This window comes from Hyperoodon ampullatus (genome assembly GCF_949752795.1).
Source record: "Hyperoodon ampullatus genome assembly, chromosome: 6".
NCBI classification, from domain to species: domain Eukaryota; kingdom Metazoa; phylum Chordata; class Mammalia; order Artiodactyla; family Ziphiidae; genus Hyperoodon; species Hyperoodon ampullatus.
Genome location: NC_136919.1, coordinates 83,916,953 through 83,937,071, shown reverse-complemented (window position 1 = coordinate 83,937,071; position 20,119 = coordinate 83,916,953). Strand labels below are relative to the sequence as shown.

General features: G+C 40.7%; 1 protein-coding gene across 1 annotated transcript in view; it reads left to right on the top strand.

The window, feature by feature from the left end:
- The window catches only part of PRUNE2 (prune homolog 2 with BCH domain), a gene marked incomplete at both ends in the record, with an annotated part of 266,187 nt that overhangs the window by 226,654 nt on the left and 19,414 nt on the right, over positions 1-20,119 (top strand). The window contains 3 exon segments of the mRNA XM_079706041.1: positions 6,331-6,504; positions 18,434-18,536; positions 19,188-19,319. Of these exon segments, the coding sequence (XP_079562167.1) occupies positions 6,331-6,504; positions 18,434-18,536; positions 19,188-19,319 (409 nt within the window).

The window sequence follows — 20,119 nt, the reverse complement described above, 5'->3', positions numbered from 1 at the left end:
TCAAATATGTCATGAATCATACCTAACCTCATTTTCTTCCTGGGAGTGATTTCTAACACTTAATACAAATAAAGAGGCTCTTTGGCTTTAAAAAAAAAAAAAAGTTCAAACGTAATGAATGTCTTTTAAGGCATTTTCAGACTGTTCCCATTATCAGTGCAAGATCACAACATAGAAAGCTAGTCCCCTTTACAGATGTATGTCCCTACTGGAGGCCCCAGCCGGCCTCGGCACCTCATCTTGTGTTAGTCTGTATGATCACCAACAGTGGACTCCCCACTGTGATCTGTTAGCACAGGATATTCAGGAGCCTGTGTACTAAATCATCTCACCAAAGGCAAAAGAAAATGTTCAAGTTGACTTCTCCCCTGTGTACCAGGGCTTAATTGACTTCAACAGTCGCCAGGTAGAAAAGCCTGTTATTCAGAAAAGGAGACAAAGAAAATCAAGCATTTCTTAGTGAAGAGAGCATGAGACCAAACATTAAATTTGGAGGGCCTGGGGATAGAGAGTTAAATGAGACCGGAAAATTTTGCGAATAGTGAGAAAATGATAGCAATGGGAGGATGGTAATTTATAGTTGTAGCAGAAGAATTTTTTTTTAAAGTAGTTTTCTCGTATTTTTAAATTTTAATTTAATTTTTTATTTTATTTCTGGCTGCACTGGGTCTTCACTGCTACGCACAGTCTTTCTCTAGTTGCGGTGAGCAGGAGCTGCTCTTCATTGTGGTGGGCGGGCTTCTCATTGCGGTGGCTTCTCTTGTTGTGGAGCTCGGGCTCTAGGCACGCGGGCTCAGCCATTGCGGCACATGGGCTTAATAGTTGCAGTGCGTGGGCTTAGTAGTTGCGGCCCACAGGCTATAGGGCGCACGGGCTTCAGTGGTTGTGGCGTGCGGGCTTCAGTAGTTGAGGCTTGCAGGCTCTAGAGCACAGGCTCAGTAGTAGTGGCGCAAGGGCTTAGGTGCTCCACAGCATGTGGGATCTTCCCAGACCAGGGATTGAACCTGTGTTCCCTGCATTGGCAGGCAGATTCTCAACCACTGAGCCACCAGGGAAGTCCCAGAAGAATTAAATGTTTGGGAAGATACCATTAATTCAAGGGAGTAAAATAAAGCTACTTTTACTTTCTACTAGCTTAGATTGTTGACTTTCAGAATTGAACACCTTAAGACAATGTACTGTACCCCTAGCTCTTATATAACTTTATTTCATTTATATCAATCAGAAGAGGTGGGAAAAGGAGGAGACATACCAACTTGGCCATGCTTTCTCTGAAACATTAGGAGTAACATTTGATAAAAAGGTCCAGCCTCGAGCTTCTTTTTATTGAAGTATAGTTGATTTACAATGTTGTGTTAATTACTGCTGTACAGCAAAGTGATTCAGTTATACATATATATATATATACACACACACACACACACACACACACACACACATGTATATTCTTTGCATATTCTTTTCCATTGTGGTTTATCACAGGATATTGAATATAGTTCCCTGTGCTATACAGTAGGACCTTGTTGTTGATCCATCCTATATATCATAGTTTGCATCTGCTAATCCCAAACTCCCACTCCATCCCTCCCCCGACCCCTCTCCCCCTTGGCAACCACCAGTCTGTTCTCTATGTCCGTGATTCTGTTTCTGTTTCACAGATAGTTTCATTGTGTCATATTTTAGATACCACATATAGGTGATATCATATGGTATTTGAATTTCTCTTTCTGACTTACTTCACTTCGTATGAGAATCTTTGGGTACATCCATGTTTCTGCAAATTGTATTATTTCATTCTTTTTTATGGCTGAGTAGTATTCCATTGTATATATATATGTACCACATCTTCTTTATCCATTCATCTGTTGATGGACATTTAGGTTATTTCTATGTCTTGGCTATAGTGAATAGTGCTGCTATGAACATAGGGGTGCATGTATCTTTTTGAATTATAGTTTTGTCTGGATATATGCCCAGGAGTGAGATTGCTGGATCATATGGCAACTCGATTTTTAGTTTTCTGAGGAGCCTCCATACTGTTTTCCACAGTGGCTGCACCAACTTACATTCCCACCAACAGTGTAGGAGGGTTCCCTTTTCTCCACACCCTCTATAGCATTTATTGTTTGTAGATTTTTTAATGATGGCCATTCTGACTGGTGTGAGGTGATACCTCATTGTAGTTTTGATTTGCATTTCTCTAATGATTAGTGATGTTGAGCATCCTTTCATGTGTTTGTTGGCAATCTGTATGTCTTCTTTGAGAAATGTCTATTTAGGTCTTCTGCCCGTTTCTGGATTGGGTTGTTTGTTTTTTGGTTGTTGAGTTGTATGAGCTGTTAGTATATTTTGGAAATTAAGCCCTTGTTGGTTGCATCATTTGCAAATGTCTTCTCTCATTCTATAGGTTGTCTTTTGTTTATGGTTTCCTTTGCTGTGCAAAAGCTTGTAAGTTTGATTAGGCCCCATTTGTTTGCTTTTATTTCTACTGCCTTGGGGGACTGACCTAAGAAAATATTGGTATGACTTATGTCAGAGAATGTTTTGCCTATGTTCTCTTCTAGGAGTTTTATGGTGTCATGTCTTATGTTTAAGTCTTTAAGCCATTTTGAGTTTATATTTGTGTATGGTGAGAGAGTGTGTTCTAACTTCACTGATTTACATGTGCCAGCCTCAAACTTCTATGCCAAAATGAATAATAATGCTGTTTTTAAAAGTAAACTGTAGGAAAATGTTTGTGTACATGTATACATACTTTTAAGGTAGGAGTGTAGTGTCCTTTCTTACTATGATACAACAATCAAAAAGCATACAGACAAAAACTGATAGATTCAACTATATAAAAATATATTTCTATTTGGGAAAAATCACAAATTCAAAAACTAAGCACAAGGCAGGAAAATAATTGCAATATATGACAAAGTTCTGTATAAAGAACTCCAAAAAATCAATAAGGACCACAACAAGCAAAGGATTTATCAGGTGCCTCCCTGTCAGTAAGAGAAATATAAATAACCAATAAACACTTAATAATTCTCACCTTCTTTAATAATTTAATATACATTAAAACAACAAAGAGAGAAGCTTCACCCTAAATTTTTAACAATTAAAAACTCTGATAACCTCCAGTATTGTTTTTTTTTTTAATAAATTTATTGATTTTTTAAATTTTTGGCTGCATTGGGTCTTCAGTGCTGCACAGGGGCTTTCTCTAGTTGTGGCGAGCGGGGGCTATTCTTTGTTGCGGTATGTGGGCTTCTCATTGCGGTGGCTTCTCTTGTTGCGGAGCACGGGCTCTAGATGCACAGGCTTCAGTAGTTGTGGCACACGGGCTTCAGTAGTTGTGGTGTGCGGGCTTCAATAGTTGTGGCATGCGGGCTCAGTAGTTGTGGCGCATGGGCTTAGTTGCTCCGTGCATGTGGGATCTTCCCGGACCAGGGCTCGAAACCATGTCCCCTGCATTGGCAGGTGGATTTTTAACCACTGTGCTACCAGGGAAGTTCCACCAGTGGTTTTAATAGCGTGAGGAAATAGGTACTCTCAGATATTCTGGTGTGATATATTCAAGGGCAAAAATGCTCATAAAGCCTTTCAGTGCTTAGACCCTGTGATCCAGCATTCCATTGCTAGAAAGGTAACCTACAGCAATATGTGCACAAAAGAGGTAAGACACCTTTACAGAGATACTTATTGCAGCAAATTCTTTATAAGGAACAACAACCCATAAAATAGAATACAAATTTCCATCACTATGGGACTGATAAACTAAAAGACGTCAATAAAATTGAATACTCTAGGGCTATTTTTAAAAATGAGCAGGGTTTATATTCACTGAGATGAAAAGAAGCCCATGCTGTGTTATTAGGTGGAAGCACATTGTAGAACAGTACGTACAGAACATGCAGAAGATAGAGATTAATCATACTTTCTGGGGAAAAAAAGTATGTTTGCGCCCATGAGTATAGAAAGAAAACTACATATCAAACAAAAATGAGTGAGAGAGGCATTGGTGATTTTTGCTGTTTCCCTGAACAATTTTTGGCATCCTCTGATCCGTAGACAGATGCGTTATCCATTGCACCACTAGCCCCCCCACCCAACAATTTCTGTATTGCTTGTACTTTTATTAATGTGTTTTATTTTTATAACATGCAAAGAGAACAGAGTATACAAAAAAAATTTTTTTAACAAAGTAGCCTCAATAAAAGCATGCAGAAAACAAAACAACCCCACACAGATCACCAGGGTCAACGTAGAGCAGGCCAGAAAGTCCCAGACAGGGTGAAGAGGGGTTGGTGGATGATGAGTACATTGCAGAGAAGAGCAGGTGTGTACAAGAACCTCAGAAGACAAACCCGCATCAGAGCCCAGAGGTCTGAGGGAGCAGAGACCAGTGGGAAAACAGGGTCCTGGGAAGGGAGCGGAGAGGAGCATCCGAGGGTCCTAACCCAAGTGGGAAGGGAGAAGCAGAAAGGGAGTCCAGGGCAGATGGATGGATTTGCACAAGTGACACAGCGCTTGATCTGAAGCCAAGGTTGCTGCTTTCCCATCCTGAGTAAGCTGCAAGCGCTGGTGGGAATGCAGAGGAAGCCAGAGTGATTGCAAGGCTCTGCAGGTGGTAGTAGCTGTTGGTGTTGGCATAAAGGGCTAGGATTGCTTCCCAGCTGGACTCCATTTTGCTATTCTAAGTCACAGGTAATTACACACGTTTGAATTTGTCTTGCGGGATCTTCTGGAACATAATGGCTCTGTTGTGGCTCCCTTACAGATTACCTATACTTCCAGGAACTTGTCCAAGCTTTGTTCATCCACTCACCCTCCCAAGGTTTACTGAGTGCTCTCTGCAGGGTTTCAACCTAAGTGTTGAGTGGGTTGGTGGAGGTGGATATTAAAGATGATTCTGGCACAATTTCTTAGCCCAAGGAACTCACTGCCTTATAGTAAAATAAATGAGAATGAGACAGTTACACATTCAAGGTACAATGTGATAGCTTAGAAGAGTAGAAAAGGTAAGGGTCTGATTGTATTTGCTTCCTAACTCTGTGACCTGAGGTAGTTACTTCAGAGTTTTTGCATTGGTGTCATGTCTGCTGTTGTATCTACTGTTGTGCCTGATACACGGTAGATGCTTAATAAATATTGCTGTTTTTATTATCAAAGTGCCATTAAAAGAATACAAGTGGAGTATAAATCAAAGGTAATTTCTCATGATATGGAAAATTAAGAATGATAACATCTGAAAGAATTATTCTGAAAGCTATAAACAATCCTTTTTTCCAAATCACTTAAACATACATAGAATAACCATTGTTAAATTCTACTACTACTTGAAGTAAAAATGGAAACAATTGTTGCTTATTCTTTTAAGAAAACTAAATATGGTTGCTTTTTTCTTTTCTTTCTTTTTTTTTTTTTTTTGCGGTACGCGGGCCTCTCACTGTAGTGGCCTCTCCCGTTGCGGAGCACAGGCTTCGGACGCGCAGGCTCAGCGGCCATGGCTCACGGGCCCAGCCGCTCCACAGCATGTGGGATCTTCCCAGACCGGGGCACGAACCCGTGTCCCCTGCATCGGCAGGCAGACTCTCAACCACTGCGCCACCAGGGAAGCCCGGTTGCTTTTTTCTTGATGCACAAGAATGGGTAGTAAATTTCTCCCCCAAGAATGCTCCGTGGGCTTTTTCATTGCCTTGGGCACCCACAAGTAAGAGTCTTGTGAATTTTTGGCCTTGGAGCACTTCTGGTCTACGAGGTTGTTTCTCACTTACTGTAAAACCTTTGTGTAGTATATTTTGAAAAATGTGTAAGAAGTAATATCAAATTAATGTCCAGATGCACTCCCAGTAGAGAAGGGGATTCAACCCCACTGTAAGAGTCTTAGAGTGGGGGTCTAGGCTGGTGGTATCATCAAGATACTGAGCTGAGGGCCCCCAAAACACTCTGAGTACTCAGGATACACCAAGAAATGTGGCGCAAGGAAAATAGGGCCTGATGAATAGCCTTTCACCCCATCAGAAAGACCTGCAGTCTACAACTTATATGATCAAGGATGAGTTAGCACCAGCCTGTGCCCCCTTGGACCACTACAGACACAAGACAGCTCTAGCTCTTTTCCTATCCCCACCCTCTGCCCGGCCTTCACAATGGATGGGTTGTTCAGTCAATCAGTAAGACTTCACTGAGTGTCCTTTACGTGATCAGGATGGTGTCAGGCTCTATCAGAGTTGTACACAACAGGGAGCTCAGGTTGACTGCCAGGAGGTCGCTAGTTGCTGAACTGCCTCACCTGTGGAGGTCTTTCTTCTTTATCCCTGCTCTATGCTTCATTTCCAGAGGATCACACAGCCAACAAAGATTCTGGCCAAGAGTCAGAGTCTATTCCGGAATATACGGCAGAAGAGGAGCGAGAGGACAACCGGCTGTGGAGGACCGTGGTGATTGGAGAACAGGAGCAGCGGATTGACATGAAGGTCATCGAGCCCTACAGGAGAGTCATTTCTCATGGAGGTAGCTGAGCTCTGCAAACCTGGGAAGCAAGGAGCGGGGTGGCCATATAGTTTTTATAAGAAAACAAAACTAGGGTTCTCTGCAGCATGACGTCCCAAGACCCTGTTAGGCAGTCAACGTTCAGGGCACTGTAGAGCTGAGCGTATTATTTCATACTCAATTCAATGAACACTGGAAAGCTTACTATGCAAAAGTAACTTTCCAATGTGAAACATGCCTTTTGCACTGCATACCTGATAGCTATCATCTTCTGTGCAAATTTCTTGAAAGCCATAGTTGTCCCATTTAATAGTGTCTGTTTGGAATTCATATGGGTCAGTTGCAGGGTTTAACTGAATTGTTTTCAAGTCTGTTTTCTACATGGCCTGCAGTAAGAGGTGCTTTTAATTCCAGACCAATCTTTGGAATCCTCTTCAGAAGCTTTAGGAAATCTTTTTAGACTTAGCCTGGTCCTTTTTTTCTCCCTAGTTGAAGTTTGCTTTTCTATAAACTCCATTACATCTGTGCCTATGACATGGCATAGATGTAATGGACATATCTATGACAACAGCCCACTCCAGCCAAGGTCTCCACCCATTTCATAAGGGACAAGGGAGAGAAAAGGCTCTTTTGTATTTTCACTGCTTTCTTGGAGCTCCAGAAGCCTTGATTAATTTGGGACTCACAAAAAATCCCATGAGCACAAGCGACACGTTGAACATTGTCAACTTCAGAATCCCTAAATGGCTTTTTGGCTTTTTCTGCTGCATGCACAACTTCCCTGCAGTCCTGACGCCCCACCCTAACCCCTCAGCTCTTCCAGGAAAAGTGTAAGCCGACAAGGCAATTGTTCTGTCTTCCTTATCGAGGACAGGGAAATAAGTGTCCTGGCGCTGCATTAAACCCGGAGCTTTGGTTTTCTAACAAGCAGGAGAATGTTTTGCCTTTTCCCTCCACCTTCCCTTCACCACAGATTTTCCACTTTCTGCCCCATGCATTGCTACCTCCATGGAAGTATCAGGACCTCCCAGGGCCCCCACCCATGGTAGTGAAGGAAAATTCCCATAGGTGTCCCCAGCCCTGACCTTCCTTTTTCACCATTTGCCCTGAAATGGTAATATGGCCCAGTGATAGCTCCTCTAAGGGAGACTTTTCCCACAGCCCTTTGGAATGAGAGCAGGCCTAATCTGGCTGAAAATGACAGACAGCTGGCCATAGAGTCAATCCTCTTGTTCTTCTAATGAAAACCACAATCTGAACATCATCCAGATCTCCCCAGAAGGTCATATCTCCTTTGCACCACCCATCAGGTATTTTTGGTTTGTTTGCTTTTTAGAAAAAAACAAACAAAAAAATGACTATAAAACAGCCTATGCTCATTCTAAAAAGTACAAGATATATAGAAAAGTCTGTCATGCAGTGACAGTTCCTGTACATTTTTACCATTCAGGTCATAAATTAGAAGTCCCTTTGTTGTGAAGAAGGCAGGCTCACGGCTTCACTGTTATTATAAGGCTAAGTTATCTCTTGTTACCCCAGCAGACTCACCTGCTTATTCTTTCATCCACAGTGAAGTTAGGTGGGTTGGATGGGTGGGTTGAGCCCATCGTTCTGTTGCCTGAATCAGGAGAGAGTGATTTTCATCAGCACACCTGGGTCAAAAAAAGCCACTGCTTCCGCCTGTCACATTCTTTGTGAAAACACCTGATATCTCAGGGATAACCTGGTTTGCTGTGCCCTCCATCCCCACCACCTCCTCCCCTTGGCATCTGCTCCTCTCCTTTCTGTGTTGTGAGCTCCTTTTTTGTCTGTGTAACTGTCTGGTGTGTTGGCGAGAGAAGGCCACCTTTCCTCTCCCTGGCTCTGCCTCAGCCTTCTCCAGGTGCTGGCTTGCATGAGTGTGCCTCTGGCTGCACCCACCGGAATGTTAGGGAGATGCCACCTCTTCCTATGCCCTGACCAGCTTTTGTGCTCTGGAGGTAAAGACAGTTCACATGTTACTTCTGAGTTTGCCAAAGCTTTGTCTGCTGTCTTAGAAGCTCATACCACTTTCTCAGACCTTAATGATCTGAGAAAGTCACACTCCCTAGTTACCAGTCCATTGAGTTTGTCATCCTGGCTTCTGATGAGCATTTAAAAAAGCAGCACTCCAGAGTGAACAGAGGTGTTGTTTTGGTGTCTTGCATTTTGCTATGAGGAAGTTATCCCACTCAGGCCAGTAGGGAAGTGCCAGCTGTTCAGTGCTCTGGGCAGCACGACTGCAAGATGGGGGTGATGAAAAGCGCTGCTTAAGTTTGCTGCAAGAGTGTCCACACCAGCTGGGAACATCTGTGTGTGAGAGCAGCATTTGAACAAATATTTCAGTCTTCAGCTTTAGTGACCTCCACATGAGCTATGGCCAGAGGCCCTGTACACAATGTGGAAGAATGGGCTCAAGACCCATCTTGGCCACTGATTAGTCTGTGATCTTGGTACATCACTTAACTCCCCTGGGCCTCAGTTACTTCATCAGTCAAGAAAGGATGATCTCAAAGCCATGTCACCTCCTGTGAGCCCATGAGTAATATCCCTGCCATCTGCTTAAGTAGAAAAGCAAAGAAAAAGAAGTCTGGGTGGTTTGGATTAGCCAACAGTGAGGGGTCACTTTGAGGCCAGAACTGGCATTTTTGAGCCTGAAGCAGAGAACACAATTAAATAACCAAGGGCAGTCATGCCAAAGCATTGTAACGAGGCATTTCCTGTCTTGTGTTTTTACTTCTCTTATTTCATTATAGGAGACTCAGGTAACCTTCTCTGCAGTGTTGCTGGACAAATGATCCTGGAAAGGATGAGAAGAGTTGCAGGCTGGTGTGTGTGTGTGTATGTTTTGGTTGCGACTGTGGTATCTCTCCTTCTCTCTCCATTCCATTTGCTGGCCAGCAAACCTGTGTTACGTCCCTTTCATGCCTCTCTGTTCTCCCTCAGGTAAGGTTTGCATTTTTGCTTCCAAGGGTCTCAGGAGACGCCACGGTGGGATAGCTCATGCACCTCAGCACACACACCCTGAATTCACCTCAACGTTACTGAGAAGAGAGTCTGATAAAATACATGTGTTAAAAAGCGAAACCTCGCGTGAATTCTGTGTTTGCTGACAGGCAACTTCACTTGAGTCAGCTGCATATTTAGCGTAGAAATTGGGTTAACCAACCCCCTTGGAGACATTGGCGAGGAACAAAATGCAAATGGTCCTGTTCATTCACGTTATTACACTTTGCCAGCAATTGCTATCTGGAATAGCTCCAAAGCCTGACAACAACGGCACCTGCTCTTGATTTAGAAGAAAACTTTCACGAGGAAATCTTTTTCTCTTTCCTTCTTTACACGCTACATCTCCTCCTCTCACCCTCTTTCTTTTGTCTCTTCTTCCCTTCCTATAAATCCTGTGCCCCAAAATGCAAAATCCATCATCATTTGTCGATTTCAGTGATTTTTTATAGAGACAATCCCAGCTTAGTCATTGATCAGGAAGTGGTAAGTTGACCGTTGAGTATTCCTTTGGTTAAATAAAGCCAAGCCAACGTGATACTACAACATGCCAAGGACAGACAGCAGTAACACAAACAGCTGAATTGCCATTTAGGATGACTTCTGAAGTACTGTTTATAAACCTCAGTCTTTCCTTTAAAAAACAACAACAATGTATTCTTAGAAATTCTCCAGAAATAGAAAAAGAAATCAAAGTAACTGAGCGTCATAATCTTGCAATTATCCTGACACCCTGGAGTCAGACAGCTACATTTAGAAAGATGCTTTTGAAAGGATGCTTTTATAAAATTTTTTATTTTTTTAATCTAATTTTTATTAGATATTAGTGTATCACTGATTTGCAATGTTGTGTTAGTTTCAGGGATGATGTGTTAGTTTCAGCATGATTCAATTGTACATATACATATATCCGTTCTTTTTCAGATTCTTTTCCCATATAGGTTATTACAGAATATTGAGTAGAGTTCCCTGTACTATACAGTATGTCCTTGTTGATGACCTATTTTATATATGGTAGTGTGTATGTGTTAACCCCAAACTCCTAATTTTATCACCCCCCTGCCCATTTCCCCTCTGGAAACCATAAGTTTGTTTTCAAAATTTGTGATTCTGTTTCTGTTATGTAAGTAACTTCATTTGTATCATTGTTTTATATTCCACATATAAGTGATATAATACTTGTCTTTCTCTGACTCTGTCTTTCTCTTCACTTAGTACGATAATCTCTAGGGCTATCCATGTTGCTGCAAATGGCATTACTTCATTCCTTTTTATGGTTGAGTAACATTCCATTGTATATATGTACCACATCTTCTTTATCCGTTCCTCTGTCGATGGACATTTAGATTGTTTTCATGTCTTGGCTATTGTAAATACTGCTGCAATGAACATTGGGATGAATGCATCTTTTCAAATTATGGTTTTCTCTGGATATATGCCCAGGAATGGGATTGCTGGGTCATATGGTAGTTCAATTTTTAGTTTTTTAAGGAACCTGCATACTGTTCTCCATAGTGGCTGTGTCAAATTACATTTCCACCAACAGCGTAGAAGGGCTCCCTTTTCTCTGCATGCTCTCCAGCATTTATTGTAGACTTTTTGATGATAGCCATCTGACCAGTGTGAGGTGATACCTCATTGTAGTTTTGATTTGCATTTCTCTAATAATTAGCTTTGTTGAACATCTTTTCATGTGCTTTTTTGGCCATCTGTATATCTTCTTCGGAGAAATGTCTATTTAGAGCTTCTGCCCATTTTTTGATGGGACTGTTTGTTTATTTGATAATGAGCTGCATGAGCTGTTTGTATATTTTGGGGATTAATCCCTTGTCAGTCACTTCATATGCAAATATATTCTCCCATTCTGTGGGTTGTGTTTTCATTTTGTTTATGGTTTCCTTTGCTGTGCAAAAGCTTGTTAAGTTTGATTAGGTCCCATTTGCTTATTTTTGTTTTTATTTTCATTACTCTAGGAGGTGGATCCAAAAAGATATTGCTACGGTTTATGTCAAAGAGTGTTCTGCCTATGTTTTCCTCTAAGAGTGTTATAGTATCTGGTCTTACATTTAGGTCTTTAATCCATTTTGTGTATGGTGTTAGAGAATGTTCTAGTTTCATTCTTTCATATGTAGCTGTCTGGTTTTCCCAGCACCACTATTGAAAAGACTGTCTTTTCTCCATTGTATATTCATGCCTCCTTTGTTGTAGATTAATTGATCATAGGGGTGTGGGTTTATTTCTGGGCTTTCTGTCCTGTTCCATTGATTTATATTTCTGTTTTCATGTCAGTACCATACTGTTTTGATTCTGTAGCTCTGTAGTATAGTCTGAAGCCAGGGAGCCTGATCCCTACAGCTTAATTTTTCTTTCTCAGGATTGCTTTAGCTACTTGAGGTCTTTTGTGTTTCTATACAAATTAAAAAATTTTTTTCTCTACTTCTGTGAAAAATGCCCTTGGTAATTTCATAGGGATAGCACTGAATCTGTAGATTGCCTTGGGTAGTAGAGTCATTTTGACAATATTGATTCTTCCAATCCAAGAACATGGTATATCTTTCCACCTGTTTGTGTCATCTTCAATGTCTTTCATCAGCATCTTACAGTTTTCATAGTACAGGTCTTTTGCCTCCTTAGGTAGGTTTATTCCTAGTTTTCTGGAAGCATATTTAGGATTTTTTATGTATAGTATCATGTCATCTGCAAACAGTGACTGTTTTACTTCTTTTCCACTTTGGATTCCTCTTATTTCATTTTCTTCTCTGATTGCCATGGCTAGGACTTCCAAAACTATGTTGAGTTAAGAGTGGCAGGAGTGGACATCCTTGTCTTGTTCCTGATCTTAGAGGAAATGCTTTCAGCTTTTCACCATTGAGTATGATGTTGACTGGGTTTTTCATATATGGCCTTTATTATGTTGAGGTGGCTTCCCTCTATGCTCACTTTCTGGAGAGTTTTTATCATAAATTGGTGTTGAATGTTGTCAAAAGCTGTTTCTGCATCTATTGAGAGGATCATATGGTTTTTATTATTCAGTTTGTTAATGTGGTGTATCACACTGATTTACTTGTGTATACTGAAAACTCCTTGCATTCCTGGAATAAACCCCACTTGATCATGGTGTATGATCCTTTTAATGTGCTGTTGGATTCTGTTTGCTAGTATTTTGTTGAGGATTTTTGCATCTATGTTCATCAGTGATATTAGCTGGTAATTTTCTCTCTTTTTTTTTTTTTTTTTTTTTTTGCGGTATGCGGGCCTCTCACTGTTGGGGCCTCTCCCGTTGCGGAACACAGGCTCCGGACGCGCAGGCCCAGCGGCCATGACTCACGGGCCAAGCCGCTCCGCGGCACGTGGGATCCTCCCGGACCGGGGCACGAACCCGTGTCCCCTGCATCGGCAGGCGGACGTTCAACCACTGCGCCATCAGGGAAGCCCGTAATTTTCTTTTTTTCTGGTATCTTTGTCTGCTATGATGGTGGCCTCATAGAATGGGTTTGGGACTGTTCCTTCCTCTTTGACTTTTTGGGAAGAGTTTCAAAAGAATAGGTGTTAATTCTTCTGTAAATGTTTTATAGAATTCGCCTGTGAAGCCTTCTGGCCCTGCACTTTTGTTTGTTGGGCACTTTTAAATCACAGTTGCAATTTCAGTGCTTGTGACTGGTCTGTTCATATTTTCTACTTCTTCCTGATTCAGTCTTGGGAGAATAGTACCTTTCTAAGAATTTGTCCATTTCTTCCAGGTTGTCCAATTTCTTGGCATACAGTTGCTTGTAGTAGTCTCTTATGTTCCTTTGTATTTCTGTGGTGTCAGTTGTGACTTCTTTTTCCTTTCTAATTTTATTGATTTGAGTCCTCTCCCTTTTTTTCTTCATGAGTCTGGCTAAAGGCTTATCAATTTTGTTTGTCTTCTCAAAGAACCAGCTTTTAGTTTCATTCATCTTTGCTATTGTTTTCTTCTTCTTTATTTCATTTATTTCTGCACTGATCTTTACGATTGCTTTTCTCCTGCTAACTTTGGGGTTTTTTTGGTTCTTCTTTCTCTAGTTGCTTTAGGTGTAAGGTTAGGTTGTTTGAGACTCTTCTTGTTTCCTGGGGTAAGACTACATTGCTATAAACTTCCCTTTTAGAACTGCTTTTGCTGCGTCCCATAGGTTTTGGTCATTGTGTTTTCGTTTTCATTTGTGACTAGGTTTTTGATTTCCTCTGATTTCTTCAGTCACCCATTGGTCATTTAATAACATATGTTTAGCCTCCACGTGTTTGGTTTTTTGTTTTTCGGTTTTTTTTTTTTTACAGTTTTTTCCTTGCAGTTTATTTCTAATATCATAGCATTGTGGTCAGAGAAGATGCTTGATATGATTTCCGGTCTCTCAAATTTACTGAGGTTTGTTTTGTGGCTCAGCATGTGATCTATCCTGGAGAATGTTCCATGTGCACATAAGAAGAATGTGTATCCTGCTGCTTTTGGATGGAATATTCTATAAATATCAATTAAGTCCATGTGATCTAATGTGTCATTTAAGGCCTGTGTTTCCTTATTGATTTTCTATCTGGATGATCTGTCCATTGATGTAAGATGGGTGTTAAATTCCCCCATTATTATTATTTTTAACATCTTTATTGCAGTATAATTGCTTTACAATGGTGTGTTAGTTTCTGCTTTATAAAAAACTGAATCAGCTATACATATATCCCCATATCTCTTCCCTCTTGCGTCTCTCTCCCTCCCACCAAGTCTCCCATTATTATTGTGCTACAGTTGATTTCTCCTTTTAGGAGAAATGGCTGTTAGCATTTGCCTTATATATTGAGGCACTCCTACATTGGATTTGTATATGTATTTACAATTTTTATATCTTCTTCTTGGATTGATCCCTTGATCATTATGTACTGTTCTTCTTTCTCTCTTGTAACAGTCTTTATTTTAAAGTCTATTTTGTCTGATATCAGTATTGCTGCTCCAGCTTTCTTTTGATTTCCATTTGCACGGAATACCTTTTTCCATCCCCTCACTTTAAGTCTGTATGTGTCCTTAGATCTGAAGTGGGTCTGTTGTAGACGGAATATATACGGGGCTTGGTTTTGTGTGTGTGTGTGTGTGGTATGCGGGCCTCTCACTGTTGTGGCCTCTCCCGTTGCGGAGCATAGGCTCCAGACGCGCAGGCCCAGTGGCCATGCCTCACGGGCCTAGGCGCTCCGCGGCATGTGGGATCTTCCCGGACCGGGGCACGAACCCGTGTCCCCTGCATCGGCAGGAGGACTCTCAACCACTACGCCACCAGGGAAGCCCCAGTCTATGTCTTTTGGTTGGGACATTTAATCCATTTACATTTGAGGTAATTATTGATATGTGAGTTCTTATTGCCATCTTGTTAAATTGTTTTGGATTTGCTTTTGTAGGTCTTTTTTATTCCCTCCTCTTTTGTTCTCTCCTATTGTGATTTGATGACTATCTTTAATTTTGTGTTTGGATTGCTTTTTCTTTTTTGTGTGTTAACCTATTGTCGATTTTTGGTTTGTGGTTACCATAAGGTTTCGATATAGCAGTCTATATATATACAAGATTGTTTAAAGTTGCTAGTCTCTTAATTTCAAATGCATTTCTAATATCGTGCACGTGTACTCTCCTCTTCTCACGATTGCTGGGTTTTCATCGTGTGGATGATTTCCTACCTTTACTGTATGTTTGCTTTTTACTGGTGAGCTTTCCCGTTTGTAATTTTCTTGTTTCTAGTTGTGGCCTTTTCTTTTTTGCTGAGAGAAGTTCCTTTAGCATTTGTTGTAAAGCTGGTTTGGTGGTGCTGAATTCTCTTAGCTTTTGGTTGTCTGTAAAGCTTTTGATTTCTCTGTCAAATCTCAGTGAGAGCCTTGCTGGGTAGAGTATTCTTGGTTGTAGATTTTTCCCTTTCATCACTTTAAGTATATCATGCCACCCCCTTCCAGACTGCAGAGTTTCTGCTGAAAGTTCAGCTGATAACCTTATGGGGATTCCCTTGTATGTTATTTGTTGCTTTTAATATTTTTTCTTTGTCTTTAATTTTTGTCAATTTGATTATTATGTGTCTTGGTGTGTTCCTTCTTAGATTTATCCTGTATGGGGCTCTGCATTTCCTGGACTTGAGTGTTTCCTTTTTCATGTTAGGGAAGTTTTTGGCTATTATCTCTTCAAATATTTTCTCAGGCCCTTTCTCTCGCTATTCTCCTTCTGGGATCCCTATAATTCGAATGTTGGTGCGTTTAATGTTGCCCCAGAGGTCTCTTAGACTGTCCTCATTTCCATGGCAGTGATTTTCCACCATTCTGTCTTCCAGCTCACTTATTTGTTCTTCTGCCTCATTTATTCTGCTACTGATTCCTTCTGGCATATTTTTCACTTCACTTATTGTACTGTCCATCTCTGTTTGTTCTTTAAAGCTTCTAGCTCTTTATTAAATATTTCTTTTATCCTCTCAGTCTGTGCCTCCATTCGTTTTCTGAGATCTTGGATCATCTTTACTATCACTACTCTGAATTCTTTTTTGGGTAGATTGCCTATTTCCACTTCACTTAGTTGTTCTTCTGGGGTTTTATCTTGTTCCTTCATCTGGAACATATTTCTTTGCCATCTCATTTTGTCTAACTTTCTGTGTTTGTGGTCTCTGTTCCTCCAGCTGCAGGACAGTAATTCTTCTTGGTTCTGGTGTCTACCCCCGGTGGGTGAGGTTGGTCCGGGGGCTTGTGCATGCTTTCTGATGGGAGGGACTGGTGCCTGCCCACTGGTGGGTGGAGCTGGGTCTTGTCCCTCTAATGGGCAGGGCCAGGTTAAGTGGTATATACATATATATATATATATATAGGCAGCTGTTGGCTCAGGATGACTTTAGGCAGCCTGTCTGCTGATGGGTGGGGCTCTGTTCCCACCCTGTTGGTTGTTTGGCCTGAGGTGTCCCAGCACTGGAGCCTGCAGGTTGTTGGGTGGGGCCAGGTCTCGGTGCCAAACTGGCGGCCTCCAGGAGAGCTCACGCCAATGGGTATTCCCTGGGGTGTCCACCACCAGTGTCCTTGCCCCCACAGTGAGCCACAGCCAATCCCCCCTCCCCAGTAGACCCTCCAAGATGCACAGGTAGGTCTAGCCCAGGCTCCTGTGGAGTCACTGCTCTGCCCTGGGCCCCAGTGCACATTAAACCTTGTGTGCGCCCTCCAAGAGTGGAGTCTCTGTTTCCCCCAGTCCTGTGGAGCTGCTGTGCTAAAGCCCCACTGGCCTTCAAACTGCCAAATGCCTGAGGGATCCTCTGCCCAATGCCAGGCCCCCAGGCTGGGGAGCCTGATGTGGGGCTCAGAGGCTCAGAACTCTCACTCCTGTGGGAGAACCTCTGTGATATAATTATTTTCCAGTGAGGGATTTGATTATATCACGAAAGATCCCCTCCTACCATCTCATTGTGGCTTCCTCTTTGTCTTTGGGTATATATCTTTTTTTGTTAGGGTTGAGTCTTTTTTTGTCAATGGTTGTTCAGCAGTTAGTTGTGATTTTGGTGTTTTCGTGTGAGGAGGTGAGCTCAAGTCCTTCTACTCTGCCATCTTGTCTCTGCCTTTCCTGGTGTCTCTCAGAAGAATACTTTTGTACTTGTTTTTAAGAGGGATTCATTATGCCTATTTTTTTCTTTTAATGAACTCTGTCTTTTTCATTGTGCTGAGCCTGAACTGCATATTTTTGTGGTGTTAGGGTGGCTTAGTGACACTAATCCTATCCTTTGCAGATTTCTATTCAGTTATGGCTCTTCCTAAATGAAACTGTTTGTGGAACAAACACTTCTTATATTAAAATATATCTCCTTCTGCCATTTTCCTTCATACCACATTCTAAAAAAAAAAGTTAGTAAATACCTACATTTCGGAAAAGATGGGACTAACGCAAAAAATCCAGAGGGAAGCTACTGCAATCCTGTTTTGCAAATATGTGTTGCATCAGGTATATACTTTTGTAGGTAGCATCTTCTAAGATATGTAGCATAAACATTGTCTACAGCAACCTCAAATTAGTAATATACGCAAGCCCATAATTTGATGTATTTGTAGTTGGTATCACTTTCTTCCCTCACCTCTTCTGTGGTAGAGTCACACTCTCTATCCTTGTATAGAACATCTTATTAAACAGCTTTTCAAGAGTTAAGCCCATCCAAATCTATATCCAGCCAGTATTTTACTGCCTTGTAATCACCAGAGGGGTATTTAGAGTTCTGAAAAAATGAAACACACTGAGTTCTGATCAGGCTTGAGGGTGTGTCCTGTCCTCCTACTCAAAGCTTTGAGGAAATCTCTTTAATGTTTCTGAAGTCCAGAACTATGTTATATGACACAAATCACAAATGTTTAAAAAGGGATTGAAAAATAAAAATACAGTACATTGAGATTCCAGAGACAAACCTGTGGAGACCTGACCAACCCGTGCCACGAATTTCAGAGATGGGCTTTCAAGGAACACAGGCTTGCTACAACTAGGATGAAGTAAAGAGGATCAAAGAGAACCTCTTTCTTAGCCATTAAAAGAAAGAGTGTTATATAAATTACCTTTTTTATTATATAAATTAGAAGCCCTTAAGTCAAAAAGTGTTGCCCCACCATCTTTTGATAAGTTGAATACTTCTAACACACTTACGACTATGTACAGCACATAAATCATCCATAATACATGGACACCCTATATATGCAAATATATTCACACTATTTAAGAATCTATATAACTTACATCTTAACCACTTAACCAAAGATAATTATATGTGTATATACTTATAGAAGTATAGTCTATATAATACTCATTTAAAGATGTACCTAATACATCCACATACACACTCTTGCCAAGGCTTCCAGATTTATCCTTTAGGTTAAATATTATCTTGTTAAGAGCTTTCAGTTGGTTACAAATGTCTTTTTGTTTGTCCTCTAGGATACTACGGGGATGGCCTAAATGCCATCATTGTGTTTGCTGCCTGTTTTCTGCCAGACAGCAGTCGGGCAGATTACCACTATGTCATGGAAAATCTTTTCCTGTGAGTGATATTTACAACAAAATGTTTTCAGTTAATGTCTGCGGGCATGCGATGGCAGATAGAGCATCTTTAATAAAAGGAAATAGATGATGTAGACTATTCTAAGCCTTTGATTAAAAGTTGATGAAATCTGTGTCAAGGAAAATTGCTCAAAAGACCAAAAGCTTTAGAGGGGCTGTTTTGTCTTCAGAATGAATTGAAAACAAAATGAACACAGTCTGGTCTGCATTTTAAAATTCTGTAACATTTCCTTTGGGTGAAGTATTATTTTTGTTCTCTGATAACATGTTCTTAGCCAACTGATGATAACCTGACTTCATTTATATCTGCCTTTATTTAATCTGACTTGCCCTTAGTATATAATAACATTGCTGACATTTTTGAAAGTCAGGTTTCTAACCTACACATTTTTCAAGTGTACCTGCATTAAAAAAAAAAAAATGAAAAAAAGATAACTGTGCAAATAAATGAGTAATACTCTCAGAGAAGTGATCTTAGGTAACTGCATTCTTCTCAAGCTGAAGAGGGAATATGTGCAACCATTCTTAAATGTCATGCACCCTGTAATTTAAATGTTATATAATTATGGTGAAATAAGATGAACTCTTTCATGTGGGAACTGAAAACACTTATCTTTCTTCCTGTGATCAGATATGTAATAAGTACATTAGAGCTGATGGTAGCTGAAGACTATATGATTGTGTACTTGAATGGTGCAACCCCAAGACGGAAGATGCCAGGGCTAGGCTGGATGAAGAAATGCTACCAGATGATTGACAGACGGTATGTGGGCTCCATTATCTAATCACTATTTTGACTTCATCAGTGACTCCCATCTCCAGTGACCTTTTAATTTACCAAAGATGCAATCACAATTTAGGAACATTGAATTAATGCTGATTTGAGATAATAAATTATAAAAATTTTAATAAGTATCACTTGATGCCCCAAATTTGAAATAAAGCAGATCTTCCCCAGATTTTGTTAAATGTTGTAATCTCAAACTTGACAACAAGTATTTTAAATACGCATACGCTGTTGCCATATGGAGGTGCAATTTGAGCTGATAAGCCAAAGTCCATGATTCTTTACTAGTATCATGTAACCTTGTGGCCATTTTTGTGCACTAGGACTGTTGTGACTTAGGCAATCCTAGTGCTATTTCAACATTCACTGTTAATTCTGGCCCATATGGTGCCTTTGTGTGCTCCTTCCTCAAGATACGTCACTTCTATCCATACTGGTTTTATTAGACCCAAACACGTTATTGCCATCTACAGGAAAATTGTCATAATAAGCATACAAATTTATGATGTCTTCCATATGTGTGGCTTCCCCTTAGATGTGGCTCCCTGTAAAGCAACATGTGAGTGTCCTGTTATAGTAACTAAAATCCATTAATCATCTAAACATACATAAAGTAGCATTGCTAATGCTGAAAAATATGCCTGAATGTACAAAACGATTATCTGAAGGCCAAACAACCACATGATATACTGTTACCATTTTCACTTTACAGAAGAAGAAAGCCAGGCTCAGTAGAACAAATTGGCTAAGTTGCTAGTAAGAGTGTATTCATTTCA